The 15,277-nt window shown below is 33.2% G+C and overlaps 1 protein-coding gene and 1 long non-coding RNA gene across 2 annotated transcripts; both read left to right on the top strand.

Annotated features, from left to right (window-relative positions):
• The first annotated feature begins 2,367 nt into the window (after positions 1-2,367).
• On the top strand, positions 2,368-2,710 carry LOC135146599 (uncharacterized). Its single transcript, XR_010283883.1, has 3 exons — positions 2,368-2,449; positions 2,521-2,559; positions 2,645-2,710. It is a non-coding gene; the product is annotated as an uncharacterized LOC135146599 (long non-coding RNA).
• A 3,474-nt stretch (positions 2,711-6,184) lies between these two features.
• On the top strand, positions 6,185-12,177 carry LOC135146588 (tubulin-specific chaperone D-like). Its single transcript, XM_064078708.1, has 31 exons — positions 6,185-6,305; positions 6,361-6,597; positions 6,680-6,790; positions 6,878-6,997; positions 7,051-7,089; positions 7,216-7,312; positions 7,461-7,579; positions 7,638-7,759; positions 7,823-7,989; positions 8,104-8,173; positions 8,343-8,404; positions 8,504-8,565; positions 8,619-8,741; positions 8,814-8,949; positions 8,997-9,103; positions 9,173-9,271; positions 9,344-9,544; positions 9,601-9,637; positions 9,693-9,876; positions 9,935-10,036; positions 10,093-10,201; positions 10,249-10,358; positions 10,420-10,565; positions 10,624-10,762; positions 10,813-10,933; positions 10,995-11,115; positions 11,175-11,253; positions 11,328-11,420; positions 11,477-11,520; positions 11,581-11,725; positions 12,072-12,177. The coding sequence occupies exons 1-31, from the start codon at positions 6,228-6,230 to the stop codon at positions 12,175-12,177; spliced, it is 3,486 nt and encodes a 1,161-aa protein (XP_063934778.1). The 5' UTR covers positions 6,185-6,227.
• The last annotated feature ends 3,100 nt before the right edge of the window (positions 12,178-15,277 follow it).

Below are 15,277 nucleotides of genomic sequence, written 5' to 3'. Positions count from 1 at the left end.
AACGCGATTTCTAGTTAAAGTTATGTTTTATTTTATCACTGGCATTTTACTGCTGATCTTTAATAAAGATCTTAAAACGCATAATTTGTGCTCTTCACTCAAGAGGAGTTAGGGCACAAGCATTCATCAGTACATGTTCATGGAAAAGTTACAATGGCCGTTTCGAAAAACTAGGAAAAAGCGGAAGTATCGAGTCAAGAAATTTTTACCAATGCGGCCCTAGGGATTAGGCCTTGTGGCGGTTGGCCAGCAAAATGTGTGTCAGGTTTCCACAAGTACGAGCACCCACCCAGAGGGGTTCCCTAATGCTGACTACATATACTAGAATTTTTATTACATGAATATATGATAGATAAAGTTGTTTAAAATTCCTTTTAAGCTTTTAGACTCTTTTACTAATACACACGCACTCTAGACTTTAGGCTCCCTATAAACTTCCTGTAGACCGTTACTATCAACACTTTGTTCGGCCCTATGGACTGAAAAGCTACCACAAACGAAAGATCGAATCTTTCTTTAATGAATTGAAATGAGTATCTATACACAATTTTAAAATACTCTTGGTAGATTAAATCTACCAGTTAAGATTAATTATATTTGCAAAGAGCATACCTTCAGTTGTATGGCATCTACCTTTTTTTTTTCTAACTGCCCACTGTAGTTGGATCATATGATCAACAAAAGCATATGTAATATAAATAATAAGATGAAGCGAGAGGGTTTTTTTAATAATAAGAGCTCTTAGTATTGATACTTAATATACAGTTCCGAATGCCGTACAATATCAGTAATATTACCAAGGTTCTCTACTTTCTAATTGAAGTAATTTTGAAAAATTATTTTTTCATAACAATGTACAATTATTTTTTCGTTAAACAATATATTCAGTTTTATAAAATTATTTAGTAATTTATCCATGGTTTTGTTTTAATAAGTTCGTAAGTGTATCGCTTTATGAAGGGTTGTTAATAGATGTGTTAAGGTTTAAGTATTGCGCTAAAAATTTCACGTTTTACGTGGCGGTACGCTAGGTCACGGCTGCAAAATGTTATCTCGAGCTCCTAAATTTTCACATAACCCTTAGGTCAAATCTTAGTTAAAAAAGCTTTTCGATTCTTGAGACCTTCTTTATAGTGAAGTGCGTGCAGTTTTTCTATTAATTTAATTTAATTTTGGTTTTGATCATTTTGTCTTCTAGTTTTTTTTGTAGTTTTTTTTTTGAATTTTTCTTGTTTCTTATAACATTATTTTGTCATACAATTAAATATATTTACTAGTTTGTTTTTTATGCTTTAAGTAAGCTTTTACTCTTTTTACGTTTTGTAACTTTTCCGCGTTTTTTTATCATACGAACCTTACGGCTTTAGGGTTGTTCTCACAATGTGTCTCTGTCTGTCTTTTGTTAAATGGGTCGCACTTAATGCTTTTAACTGCCTGGCTATCCGTGTAAAATATTGCTTTTGCTTCTATGTTAGGTTACAAACCCTTTTTTTTGGGTTCTCTGAGTCTATTGATCCAATGATGGCTTACTAATTGTTGTGTATTCAACCTCGCAAGCCAAATTATTATTTAGGCCCTCTCAATTTTTGTTTTCCAAGGGAAAAAACCGCCATTAATAAAAATTAAAAAGCCCATAATAGTTTAGGGTGCTTTGACTAGCATTCACTTTTGATTTACCCCTTAATTATCGTTTATTAATAATTCTTTATAATTGGCCTTCATGTTGTATAGGAAACTTAAAACTCTTTTTAGCAGCAGTCATATGTGAATCATCGTCATCGTGCATAGAAATCCCAACATAGTTCCAGTATATGCAAAACTGGTTTGGTGCTAACTACTACCTTCCGTAGTGAGTCAATAAGACTGCAGTATTCCTGATTTTCTTGTAAAAATGGTATAGTCGGGTACCAAAATCTATTGATGTTTTTTGTATGAATAGGAAATGTGTAGGTAACTGTTCAATCTTTTCTGTTTGGTGCACGTTATGGTCATCTTGCTGTTTTAAATCGATTCGAGTATGCTACCTTTGAAGTCAGTATTAAGTTAATTCATTATTTAAATTGTTTATTGAAGAATTAATATCTTCAAGCATAAATACAGTCATCTACACAAAATCCTTTTTGTTTTCAAATAAGTTAAATAGAATATAAAGTCAATAATTAAATTTTGTAACCATACTAAAATCTCTTAAAAATTCTACCATTCCCTTGTTTTTTTAGTTTTTTTTAGAAAGACCTTTTTGTTCATTACGAATTACGGGGTATAACCCCTGCGAATTGTGAACATAAGTATTGTATTTACTACTGCGGATGTGATGTCTACTAGCATTCATTTACTTTTTTTTGCCCTTAACAGTTTAAACGAGTCTATTGATGGAATAAGTGAATATGTTTCGTAATAGTCGATACCGGCTGTTTTTTACTGAAAACCTCTGACGTGCTTTAGATAGGTTACCTTTGTAATTTGCAAGTTCCAAGTGGTTAATAATTTTTTATAACTGGAAACTACTGCAACGTCAAGGATTATAATTCCGTCGTGATCTATGATTGATGAAAAAATGTGAATATAAATTTTCATTTTTTTCTCTTTAGCTTTGGTATTTTCTAATACTGCTGTTAGTTTATGATATATTATTTATATTTAGGGGCTTGAAGTTGCCAATAACTAGTCACATTGGTTATCTAAATTGTATTAAAATGCTTGATCTTGTGTACTAAGTTTTTTAATAATTTTCTGCTATAACTTTAATAATTTTTTGTTTTAACAGTTTCTTCCCAGTATTTATATTAATTGGTTTGTAATATTGTTACGTATATATGTTTTTATTTGTTCGTTGAGGTGGTTTTCTTAATAATGATCATTTTTAATTGTCTCTTTTTATCATTCTTGTTATTATTCATTAGCAGATGATTGCATTTGTTTTAATGAATTCACCTCATTCAGGTGTTTATTTTAATTTTAATATCTGTTTTCGTCTATATTGAATTCATATTCTTTTTATTGCATATTAATTTCATTTGTTTTGTTTTCCAAGGTTTTAGAAAAGATTTTTAATTTAAGTGGTGTTTTTTTGTGCTTTCATATATATATTTTCTTGTGTAATAATATGTCTGTGTTTGCTATCGTTGTTTTTGGTAAAATAATAATAATTGTTCTTTTTTATGTTAGTAGTGTCTCTGTTTTCTTTATCCCTTTTGTTTAAGTGAGATTTTTCCTTCGTTCTATTAAAAAATAATTTGATTGTTGTTAATTTTTTGTTCCCAGTTTCCCAAGATAATATTTTTCAATCCCTTTGTGTATAAATTTGAGTCATGTTGATTTTTTTTTTCCCCTTCGCATAGAAAAATATTTACAAAGCACACCAAGAAACCTTCTTGTAGCCAAGATTAGCCTCCAGTATTCATCCCGTGTGGCTTGCAGGGTTTAGATAAATAATACCTTCTATAGCCCTGTCACCTGATTTCCTTTTATAATTAATGGCACAAATGAAGCTTGTGAGGTTTTTATAATATCATGTTTATCTTCTAAAGTTTTTATTTTGTTTGGGAGTAGCGGTTTCATTTCCCTTTATCATGTCCTTCGTGGGGAAAATTCTAACTGAATATGCTTCAATCCATTAATTTTTTGGTAGCTTCTAATGTTTAAGTATGCACCTCGTCATGTTACATAATGCCTGTATATTTCTTTCGCTCAACATATACTGGTGTATTCGTGGTAATAGAACTAAGTATAAATCCTGCTTTGTTTAGTTTATTCTTTTAAAGTGTTTATAAAATCGCTTTCTTTTTCTTCTCTCACTGCTTCAATTATTGCTCTTTCGATGCTTTTGTTATTAAACTTTAGGGTTTTAAGGTGTTTTTTACGGTTGTTTACGCTGACGGATAATGGAATTGTTGTCGTTGGTCTAGCATCTGCTTCACACTACTGCATTTTTGCCGTCATATGTAGGAGAGTTGTTCTTACAGAATGTCGAGATATAGGCGTAAGGCTTTTCTTACCAATATTGTTCCTTTTTATTTTGCTACTGGTACATATTTCACATTTGTAAATGGGATTTTATACTTTTAAAACTTGGCTCGAGTTATTTGTATGAAGCTTAGCCGAGTTAGTAGTGCTCTGCAGGTGGGGTGGTTTTTTTATAAAATGTATAATTTCCTACTTTCATATATATAAGTTTGTTGTGGCTAAGGTTTTAATTATGAATTTGCATATAATACACTTTTTTGTTGACCACTAATATTTAAGACCCCGTTTAGTAACTGATCATATTTAACATACCTACCGATGTTAAGTTGTAAGACTGGCGCTCTTAAAATGCCCACCTTTTATTGTAATTTGTGCAGTGTTCATGCTGTGAGAACATAAATTAGAGTAATGTCCCTTGTTGCATCGTATGCACACTTTTTTTTAACTAATTTTCACTTCTTAGTTAGTTTTGTAAAACACGTTAGCCTGAAAAGCTGACTTGTTTTTCTTGAAAAAGTTATTATTCTTGGAAGAAATATTTCTTTTTAAATAAAAGTAGAGCGTCAAAGGCGTACTCATAATCTACTTCTATTAGATATATACTATAATGTTGCCTAGTAATACTCTATCGTACTTATAATCGTTAAAGCGTTATATCTCTTAGCGCGATTGTCTTGATGACTCCAGCAAAATGTCCCTTTTGGCTTCTTCAGCTTTTTATGTTACAGTGTTCGACAAATGCGATTGGCAAGATGATTAAGTTTGTTGGAGAAAATCAATGTACTCTTTTCTTTTCTCTGTTAATAAAAAACGTTTTTTAAGTCACTTATGAAGGTCGCCATATAATATATTTTAAAGCATATTTTGAAACTTGTGTGGTCTCTTTAAGTTTCGTGGCATCTGGTTTAGATTTACGTTTTTCAATATAATTAATATTGATCTGTAGATGCTACTAATTTTTAATTTTTTTCTAAATTTTTTAACAAAGCTTTTTCAATTCTTCCCATCAATTTAAGTTTTGGAGCTTTCGTGTCACCAATGTGTTAGAAATTACAAAAATTAAGTTATACAAAATAAATAATAACTATAAATATATATTGAAAAACAAAAAAAGAATTAAGAATGAGAGCTTATTTTTACTATCAGAGCTTCGTAGTATTTATAATAAAATCAAGGCTTCGAGCAACCAATCATGTCAGTAAATATAACCAATTACTAATTAAAGCGTTATAAAATTTTTACGAAAAAATTTAAAACATTGAAACAATTTTGAAAGATAGTTATATATCCATAAATTGTAATTCGCTTACAATCGGGCAAACATTAACATATCTTTTCCTTTCTAACCAAATTATTGCAGTTTACTCTTTTGCAAGGCTTCTAAATTACTTTTATTACTCCAGCAATGGCAATATGTATAGCATCGACAACTATTTACCAAACTCCTCTTTTTAAAAATTTGTTGGATTTATAATTTGTCCTAAGGATTTTTTTGAAAGGGGAGGAGCAATCAGGGAGTAAGCATAGTAATCCGAAATGTTAGGCAAACTACACGTGTGAATGCACACAATTAAATCCAAGTAGTACAGGCATGTAGAATGTACCACTTGGTATGATGTCCAACACCTTTAAAGGCGTTAATATAAAATTAGCGTCACAATATACATATCTAATAGAATGTCACGCCACATGTCTTTACGAACAAAATACTATAATAAAATAATTTAGCCAAATATTTGCTTTTATTTTTGGCGCCGTCATTTTTTCTTTTATGTAAACAAATGGTTGGGCTTTATTAATCTTTAAAGGCTTCCACTGCAGCTAATTTTACCATAATATCGCACTTATTATAACTAACCCACACAAGGTACACTAATCTCTTTTATAATTATCTTGCTTTAAGTAAAGAGTTACATCATCTCTCTAAATGTAGTCCGTAGTCTTAGTTCATTTAACCGATCGGAAATATTTTTCAAAACCATTTAAATTGTTTCATAAGATTAAAAAAGCAAAACAAATACTTATTACCATGAAAAATTAAAATTTTAAAACTGCTAATCCAAGGGTAGTAGCAAAAACGTGTAAAATCTGTATAAGAGATTACCAGCTCTCAACACTAACTGACCAACTATTATTAAAATTCTTAAACCGTTCGGCTTGCATTCTTATTTAGAACACCTTTTAGGATCCCCCGAAAGGAATTTAGTTTGACTGACCCACGAGAGCCTTTCTCATAGTTAGTACTAGTTAATTTGAAAATTATGACTGTAAAACCTGCACACCCTTTTTATAATAATGCTACTGCTTATTTTGCCGAATATGACGAGTATTGTGCTTTGGTATATTTTTAAACTCCTTAGCTTTTGTTTTCTTTTTAATATCAACATTAAATAGTTAAATAAGCTGAAAGAAAGTGAAAACCGTAGTGATTCTTACAATGTAACTCAAATTGAGCGACGGATATATAAAATCTTAGATAAGTATCAAACTCAAAGTTGTTTGCTAGACTCCTGCCTTGAGATTAGCGTCCAAATTCTTTTCTCTTTGGTTGCTTTCGTTGAAGCACCCGAAACAGTTAATGTTACCCCACGAAAATTACTAGCTTTCAGAATCTTGTATTACCTAACGAAGGTATTTCATATGTTTTTTGCTATTATTATCTACGCGTTAGTTAACTTTTTAATGTGTTTTCTTTAATTAATTGTTTTTTAAGATTTGCGGGTACAAAATTGTTATCAAGTTTTTACCTTCACATATTCAATACTTTAAAACTGCGACTTCTCTCTTAATGAAGCTTACCGAGAAAAATTCTAGTTACACTTCCGTAATTTCGGACAGTTTTATTAAATACTTTTAATTATTCTATTTATATTTTGGTTTTAGCTTTTATTATTTGTTTATATACTTTAAGGCATGGGAATCTCGATATATGTTGTTGTTATGGCTTTCCGTTATTTGTATGAATCCTTTTGATATACGAAATTTGGACAGCGACTTGGCTATTAACGAGATTTATGATCATACAAGAATGGTTTAATTATGTTATTACCTACTCTCTGAAGTTGTTAATTTTTTGCAACGTAGTATCTCCTGATGCCTGATAAAACTGGAGAGGGCGCCGCGGTTTACATTTATATATTTTATCTAATATATATACTCTACTAGTAAAATAAAATTTTTTATATATATACTTCTTTTTAATAAAAAGGTTTGTATGTTATTATTTACCTTTTCCTTTTTAAAATTTAGGTCTTATTAGGGCGACTTCTGTCACGTAAAGATTTATGCGATGTATACTTACCAAACTTACTGAAGTGGTTTTCTTCTTTGGCCATAAATTTTTCAGGTCTTCTTCATTTGTATGAAAAGTTTGTTAGTGATAATTATTATGAAAGTTTTAAATTAATTTTTTAGTTACTTAACTATCGCCGTTATTATTATTTTTTTTCTATTATAGCCTCTTTACTTGAATATCTTAAGCTTATATTCTTTAGTTAATAATTCTTCCGTTGAGGTGGTTATCGCAATTAACGGTGTCCTTAAGTCTTTTTGTTACATTTTGAAATTTTCCCAGAGGGATACACTTTTTCACTTTTTCAGTGATATATATCAGGTTTTAAATTTGTATCGTTTCTTATTACTTAAAGCGCGTAAGAAAACTATTACACTAGAATGTGAGCAAGTGGATTAATCAGCTCTTATGCATGAAAAACTCGTCTTCTCGAAAGCTTGTGCTGAAAACCTTCGGGAGAATCGCTTTATGCCGGCTGCCCTATTCTGCTCCTTTGTGGAGGCCTCGTTTATCAATGTCTCACTTTTAGTTATTAGTTCATTGTTGCTTGTATATAACTTATAGATACTCGCGTGGCTCCCGAAATTTAAATCACGAATTTATCGAACCAAAAACCGAAGCCCTTTCAGATAGTTTTCTCCCGAATACCTTTACTGACGAATCTTCCTCTACAGTAAATATTCCCGAGGAATTGGATGATATAGTTGACTATCTTTTGGTTGGCTTGGAAGGTGAGTCTTTATGCTATTAAGACCATGTGATCTTACAGTGAGCCTGTTTATAAGGACTCTTTTGCGTACAATTTCAGCATCGGAGAAAGTGTTTAACTAACTTATTAACGATAGATCTCTCTACAGTAGTTCGCTGGACTTCAGCAAAGTATTTGGGTCGTATAACAGAGAGGATTCCGCTAAAGTAGATTTTATGTTAACTTTGACTACAGTTCATTACTTTTGTTTGTTTTATTTTGTGGATGTCGAGTTGGATCTTCTAGTTAAAACATTTTAAGGCTCGAAGTAGTAATGTTTAGAGCAGTTTAAGTCATATTTTTGTCGTTTATATAACCTTTTTTTTATCTTAATAGTTACGCAGACGAAGTAGTTCGGGGAGTTTTGAATATTTTCTCTCTTTTTACATCTCATACTGGTAAGTAAAACTTATTACTCTTCTTAACTAGTTAAGCACTACTTCTTGAGCTTATACTATATAAGCAATACTCTTTGTAATTTTGTATGGCATATGCAGGCTGGCATGGCGGGTGTTTAGCTTTGGCTGAGCTTGCCAGAAGAGGACTCCTTCTTCCAGAAGTAGCCCCTGTCGTTGTGTTAAACATCATTCGTAGCTTATATAACCAACAAAGCACTTAAGCTCTGTAATGCCTCTTGTACTGCGCGCCTTGGTTTATGAGCACGTGGTTGGTGACTGCCGCGTGGGCTCGCACGTTCGTGATGCGGCCTGTTACGTTTGCTGGGCCTTTGCTAGGGTTTTTTCTTAAATACGTAGTGCGATCAGCCCCCATTATTTTTTATATATTGTGGGCCTACGGGGCTTTTAGGCCTATGAACCACGCCATTTGAGGCCGTATGCTTCCCAGCTTTCTACGTGGCTGCTGACTCTTGCATGTTTTGATCGAGAAGGCACATGCAGGCGTGCAGCCTCAGCCGCCTTTCAAGAACACGTGGGGCGTCAGGGTTCTTTGACTTGAAACGAGTTGCGAACGGTTTCTGAATTTTTGTAGGCCTTTTCCCGCATGGTTTCGCCCTCGTGACGCTCGCCGACTATTCTAACGTTGGCCCAATAGGGCGTGCATTTCTTAAAGTGGCTCCCGCCGTTGCCTCTTTTGAGGTGGAATTTTAGACAAGCTGGGCCAATATTTATTGACTTATAACGATAAGTAATGATAAATATTTATAGTGCTACCGTCTGCCGTTAGTTTCTTACGCCGTTAACAATCTCATTGGTCATTGGGATCGTCATATAAGATTATTAAGCTCGCGTTTTCTGGGGATTGTTGTATTAACGTTTCTATATTTTTTCTCTTGTTATTTATTTATCATTTTTCCTGTTTTCATAATAATTATTCAGGCAAACATCGATAGTGAGATGTTTTTAAAAGGCCTTCTTGGGCAGTTAAGCATGGAAATAACTAGTTTGAATCATAACACCCAACACGGAACGCTTTTAGCTGTGGCCGAAATAATGGAAACTTTACACCAAAAAGGCAGTAATTCTGGTAGGAACATTACTGATGAGTTAATGGAGATGAGTGCTATTTTACTTGAACAGGTTCTTATACTATTAGTGATAACAGTGTTGTACCTTTTTTCATTGGGCTATATTAGCTGGAGAAATTGGTCGCTTCGCGCTCTTTATATCATGGTAACGATAGTAGCGTTTTAAATATTAAAAGTCTTAATAATTCTTAACTATGGAGGGCCCGGAGCGGGTTTAATTCGTTGCGGAGTTTTACGATTGATCAGATCTCTTTCCTTCTTTCCTCTCCCCCAAAAGCAGTCAACTTTTTTTATTAAAGTTGTACTCGAAAACATTTCTGACGAGCAAAGTTTGTATGAAAGCGCTTTGAATGCGCTGGAAACTTTAGGTACAAATGTTTTGAGGTGCGTACATATTCGGTATCATTATAGCTTCTATATTTATAATAAGTGTCACATTTAGCATCGAACATTGTCATGAGCTTCTTAAAACTGTACTTTTACGCCTTGAAGATAAGACCTCTGGGCTAAAAGGTCTCGCGCTGGCACTCTCCCGGTTGCCCTGGTTTGACCTTCGACCCACTTTACTAAAATCGCGATTAATTTTAATATTAAATTTAGCGCTAATGAAGTTCTTCTTTTAAAAATTATAGAAAAGTTGTCTTCTCTGCTTCATAATAGTAAAGACTCCGAAGTAAGAAGACATGTCTTCATGGCGATAAATTTCCTGGTTCTCGTTTTCCTAGTGACTTTATTCGCCTCTAATTATTATTGTAGCTTAAACGGATGTCCGTCTTTTCTCAAAACGAAAAGTTACAACTCAAAGCGCCAGAAAACTTCGTCCTTCTCTTCTCAGAAATACTTTTGTTTGGTATGCTCGACTTTAGGTCATCTTTTTAAATTATTTTTTTGTAAACCTTTAATAAATAATGTTGCGCCACCGGATAGGGCAGATCAACGCGGTGATGTCGGTTCGTGGGTCCGAGAGTGTGCCTCTCTGGGAGTTGAAATTTTTTTCTCGCTTTTTAACAATCAGAACTGTTTCGATCCGAATCTTATTACGACCTCAAATACGCTGTTACTTCATTTGTTGGGTTTTTTTATATCTGTTATAGTAAGAGTGCACAGCATTGCTACTCGCATGTGCCTCAGGCGTCGTAGGCGACCGTATTGACCGCACGCGTTCTGTGGCTCTCAAGGCTCTGCTAAACATTCTGCACACCTCCAAACTAGCAAAGCACATTCACGGCTATCCTTTTCTAATGCGGCTAGTTGAAGAAGTGGAATTGAGGCATGCGATTACTATCTGCTGCCTTAATATTACTATTACTATATGGGTAGAGAAGGCGCAGAGGTCCAAAAATGCTTTGATTTTTTGTCAAAACTTTTAGACGTTGACTTTTTTCGCCATCACATTATGAAAACTTTTATTATATGCATTGGAGGACTTACTGAGTCTACGGTTCGCCCTTCTCACTCCACACTTAACTTATTTATCCTTATTTTTTCCTTGCACTTTATAGTCCAGAACATCAACAACTACATTAGTACAGTATTTGGCAACCTGTGCAAGTAGAGAATTTTGTTTATTTTGTGAAACTCTACTTCACTTTTCTGGTGTTAGTAAAGAAGCCGCCCGGTTAAGTTAGCTTAATTGAAACTTTTATTTTTGGAATTGCGGTTAACCCGTTTTTATTCTTTAGGAAACAATGCTCTTAAATTTATCTATGTCTTGCTTTCTAATGACTCTTTTTCGATGCTAAACGAAGGCAATCCACTCAGGTTACCGCAAAGACCTTATAGGACAGCTCTTCGTTAAACATTGAACTCGTCCTTTTTACAATCTGGCTACTTAGGACTACTTTGCCTGCTGCTATGCTAGCCTTAGTAAAGCGGATTACCCGCAAATACGCCTTCGACTATCAAAGGATACGCCTCTGTATTAAAGTGTATGTTGTGGTTTTTCTCGCGTATATTTTGTTCTTATTTTATAACGCCTTCGTAGGATATGTTTTGTTAACATCCAGTTCCCGCCATTTGCTAGTGATGGTAGTTTTTTTTTCTTAAAAAAATGGTTGTGTACACCCCCAGTAGTGTTCGCTGTTACAGGGCTTTGTCAGCTCCTCTGTTTTCTTTCTTCAAAAGACGGTTCGATTCGGCACTTTGCCGCGAAAGAACTTCTGGAAAATCTGCTCTTCTCGGACTCGATTCAAAATAAGGACGAAATACAGGATCTCCTTTCCACTACTGATTGGTTTTTACTTAATTAGCGAACTTTGTCTTGCCTACTGCAAATATCGCTAAAGTAAGATTGAAAATTTCAACACTTTACTAGAAAGCATTTGGTACTACGATTTATTATATTAGAGTAGGTTTCTTCTTCTTAGTGTTACTCTTACAGCAAAGAGTTTTTTCAAGACTTGTGGTTTTTAGGTTTTTGAAACTATCACGTATTACCATTGCTGGTAGTTTGGTTTTAATTTGTAATAATGCAATCTTATTTTGAAGGTTTATTTTACCTTGTGCTTTCCATCATTTTTTATTTTATAATTTTTTTAAAAGTTATATTAACACTATTATAATACGGCATTCACGCGTAGGAATTCCGACTATTTTGAACGCTCAAGAAATTCCTTAATCGAAATATTATCAGAGCAAGGCCTGCTACCGCGGCATTACCGCGTCGAGGCATCAAGCACGAGTTAATAAAAAGTATGTATATTTGATTACTGTTTTATTATACAAGAGGAGGTTGTTTCCGAGCTTTTAGTTGCGAAATGCTGAGCTGTAGAGTTTTTTGATTATGAACAGTAGCTTTTGGAGTAACTTACCAGGTCGTCAATTCCATGTTAGCGAGAATTTATACTACAAGACTTGGTAGCTTAGAGGTATTTTAGCATTATTTTTACTTTCTACAAAACAAAAAGAAAGAAATAAGTTAGAACTAGACAACATAATCTAGAGTTATTCCTAATGAGGTGTGCTATTTTCTAGCCTCTGCTAAACCGGCTATGGTAAACTAAAAAAACGGTTTACCATTTTGGACTTTAGATATAGCTTTGCATTAAAAAAATCGCCTTTTTTGTAATATATTGATAATAATTGTTAGTTTAGGCATTATAGTAGTAGTTCTTAAAGATGAATCGTAACGCCTGTTCGACTTGCAGGGTCGTGCATGTGGGCGTGTACCTAGTAAACTGCTGCTTTCGGTAGAGACGTGGCATATCTGTAATCACCACAAAGGGAACATGAACATGAAAAAACTTAATTCGATTTCGTTACTAATTAATATTTGACCCCATAATAAATAAAATCTTTCCCCCTTCCCTTTACATATATCCTAAGTATGTAACTTTTACATATTTAAATCAATAAAACAAAAATATTATACCAAACTAATATAGTAGTTTTAACTTCGAACTTGATTAGAAATGACTATTTAAAGGGGTGGCATGCCCACACTCGTTTGTTATTTTAGGTGGCGTGCGTTGTGCTCAGGCATTTCGATATTACCTTAAAAAAATAATTACAAAGTTGTTGTATTGACGGTAAACCTTTATACTTGTTAATTTATTTCGTTAGCCTGTAAGGATTGTTAACTATAGCATTAGAAGGTCATGAATGCGAGGTAGCTTTGACCATGGCGTACTATTAGCTAGAATTTAGAGAAACATGGGTAAATATGAAATATAGGGAGCAGGCTGATTTCGATCTAGGGAACTCGAAAGGTTACAAGTTTTTTTAAATGAAAAGTAAATAGTAAAGTGGTATAATTAAAAAACAAAATGAAGAGACAAGGTGAGATAATCAGATTAACCGATGCGGTTGTTTTTTATTTTTTTAAGTTTAATATATAGTTAAATAATCAAATAGCTAGATTAATTCATAAATCATTGTTTACTGGAGTTCAATTAAATACTTTTTCTTAATAAAATGCTTAAATTTTTTTTTTATTGGTTTGTTTCTTGATATAACTCGTACTACCCCTAATGAAGTTTATATATTTGTTTAAAAAAAGTACCGTCTTTGGAAGGAAGAGTGGTTTAGCGCAAATATCAGCTATGTTTTTGCTCAGAATTAAGATGTTTTAAAATATTTTCTTCGCTTTACCAGCTGTTAAACTTAATGATATGCTCTATCAATGTGACGTAATCTTTTTTCTGACGCATTTCCACTAAAAAATATTCATTACAGTCTCGGCATAAATTTGTACTATAATAGGTGCCTCAGGGAGTTCTTTTATAATATTTTCTATGGCTATAGTATTGGTTATAGAGTTACTAAGAGCTATATACTCAGTTTCCCAAGATTACTTATCTATAGTGCTTCTCCAAATTTTAGTTTTCCATTGTAACAAATAACCGTTTAGAAAAGTTCTTTAACTCGTTGTAGTACGATAATCATAATTATCGGTCCAAGAAGAGTAACCACTACATTCTAAAATAATGTTATTAGTTGAAAAATTATTAGTTATAATTTTCATATGCCTTGTTTGTAAGTTAAAACTCTTTTATTAGTTTTTATGTGCTCCTCGTTACTGTTTTGAAGAGACCTTCCTAAAATGCTAGTTACATATGCTATATCCGGCCTTGTGCTGTTAGATATGCTTCTTTTCAGTGTTGCTGGGAGGTTTGAGTTTCGTATACCTTGGTTGTTCTGTTTATACCATATTTAAGTCGCTGAATTGACTAAGGGAGATTAACGTTATTATCTATTCCCAAAATCTTACCCAATTGAGTTAAGTCCTTAATTACGTATTCCTGGCACATAATATAAAGAAATTTGTCTGCGTCTTCCAAAATAATGCCTTCGTCAACATATATACCAACAATCACATCGAAACTTTTTGAGTAAAATATACATTGGTCCCACACACTTGGTTTAAAGCTATATTCCTGTAACCATCTAGATAGGCCAAGATAAAAAAGCTGGCTGATCTTTTAGGCAACAAACTGCTACGTTATTTTTTAGAGCTTACTAGACTTCTTTAGAGTAGTGTATCAAATTTTGTGGTGTAGAGAAGTTGTAAACGCAACCACCAACCCAGAAAACGGTAACCGAAATCCGCAACTTTGAGATTAAGCGACAATGTTCTAACCACTGAGCTTCGGTGAACAACTCACATTCCAGGTCGATCAACTACGTATACTACTTTTTTTATAGTGCCCACCTAGTAATCATTTTTCTTCTGAGTTTAGTAAATTTTAATTAAATGCATACCTTGAGGCATGTAAGTGTACACTGGTTTTTTATGTTTTGTATACAAAAAAGTAGTTGTTATATCAGCACGTTGGATAGGCATCTGCTAATAATTTGCAATGTTGAGTAGTAAAAGGAAGGGCCCTTTAGATAAAAATGGAGAATAAATTTCATTGTAATCAACACCGGCTATATCTTAATAACCTCTCGCTGTCAGTCGTGCCTTATAATGATTGTTACTTTTCTTTCTGTGAAGCATCCACCGTTGTGGATAAAAATTTTTTATTCGAAGGAACTCCATCATTGGTAATAATTTTAAACCCTCCATGCTTAAAGAGTGAAGTGCATTCGTGGCGGCATCTACATGTCTTTTGTTCCAAACTTTTTTGCTTCATTAAAGTAAGATAGGTTATTGCTAAGTATCCTCTTTAGTCTTTTTAACCTTATCTATGTTCTTTTCAAAAGACCTAAAATTTCTTTTATTAGTGTGTCAAACAAAAAAACAAAAGTTTATCGATTATTTTTTGTTCAGGAGGCGTTTTTTACTGGGTATTAGACTCTGAGGTGTTTGAAATTATGTTATCGAAATCTTTATCGTCAAATTCTG

This window comes from Zophobas morio, unplaced genomic scaffold (genome assembly GCF_036711695.1).
Source record: "Zophobas morio isolate AGI-343-1 ecotype UQ-CSIRO unplaced genomic scaffold, CSIRO_AGI_Zmor_V1 ptg000243l, whole genome shotgun sequence".
In the NCBI taxonomy this organism is placed as follows: Eukaryota; Metazoa; Arthropoda; class Insecta; order Coleoptera; family Tenebrionidae; genus Zophobas; species Zophobas morio.
This window is presented reverse-complemented; position numbering and strand designations above follow the sequence as displayed.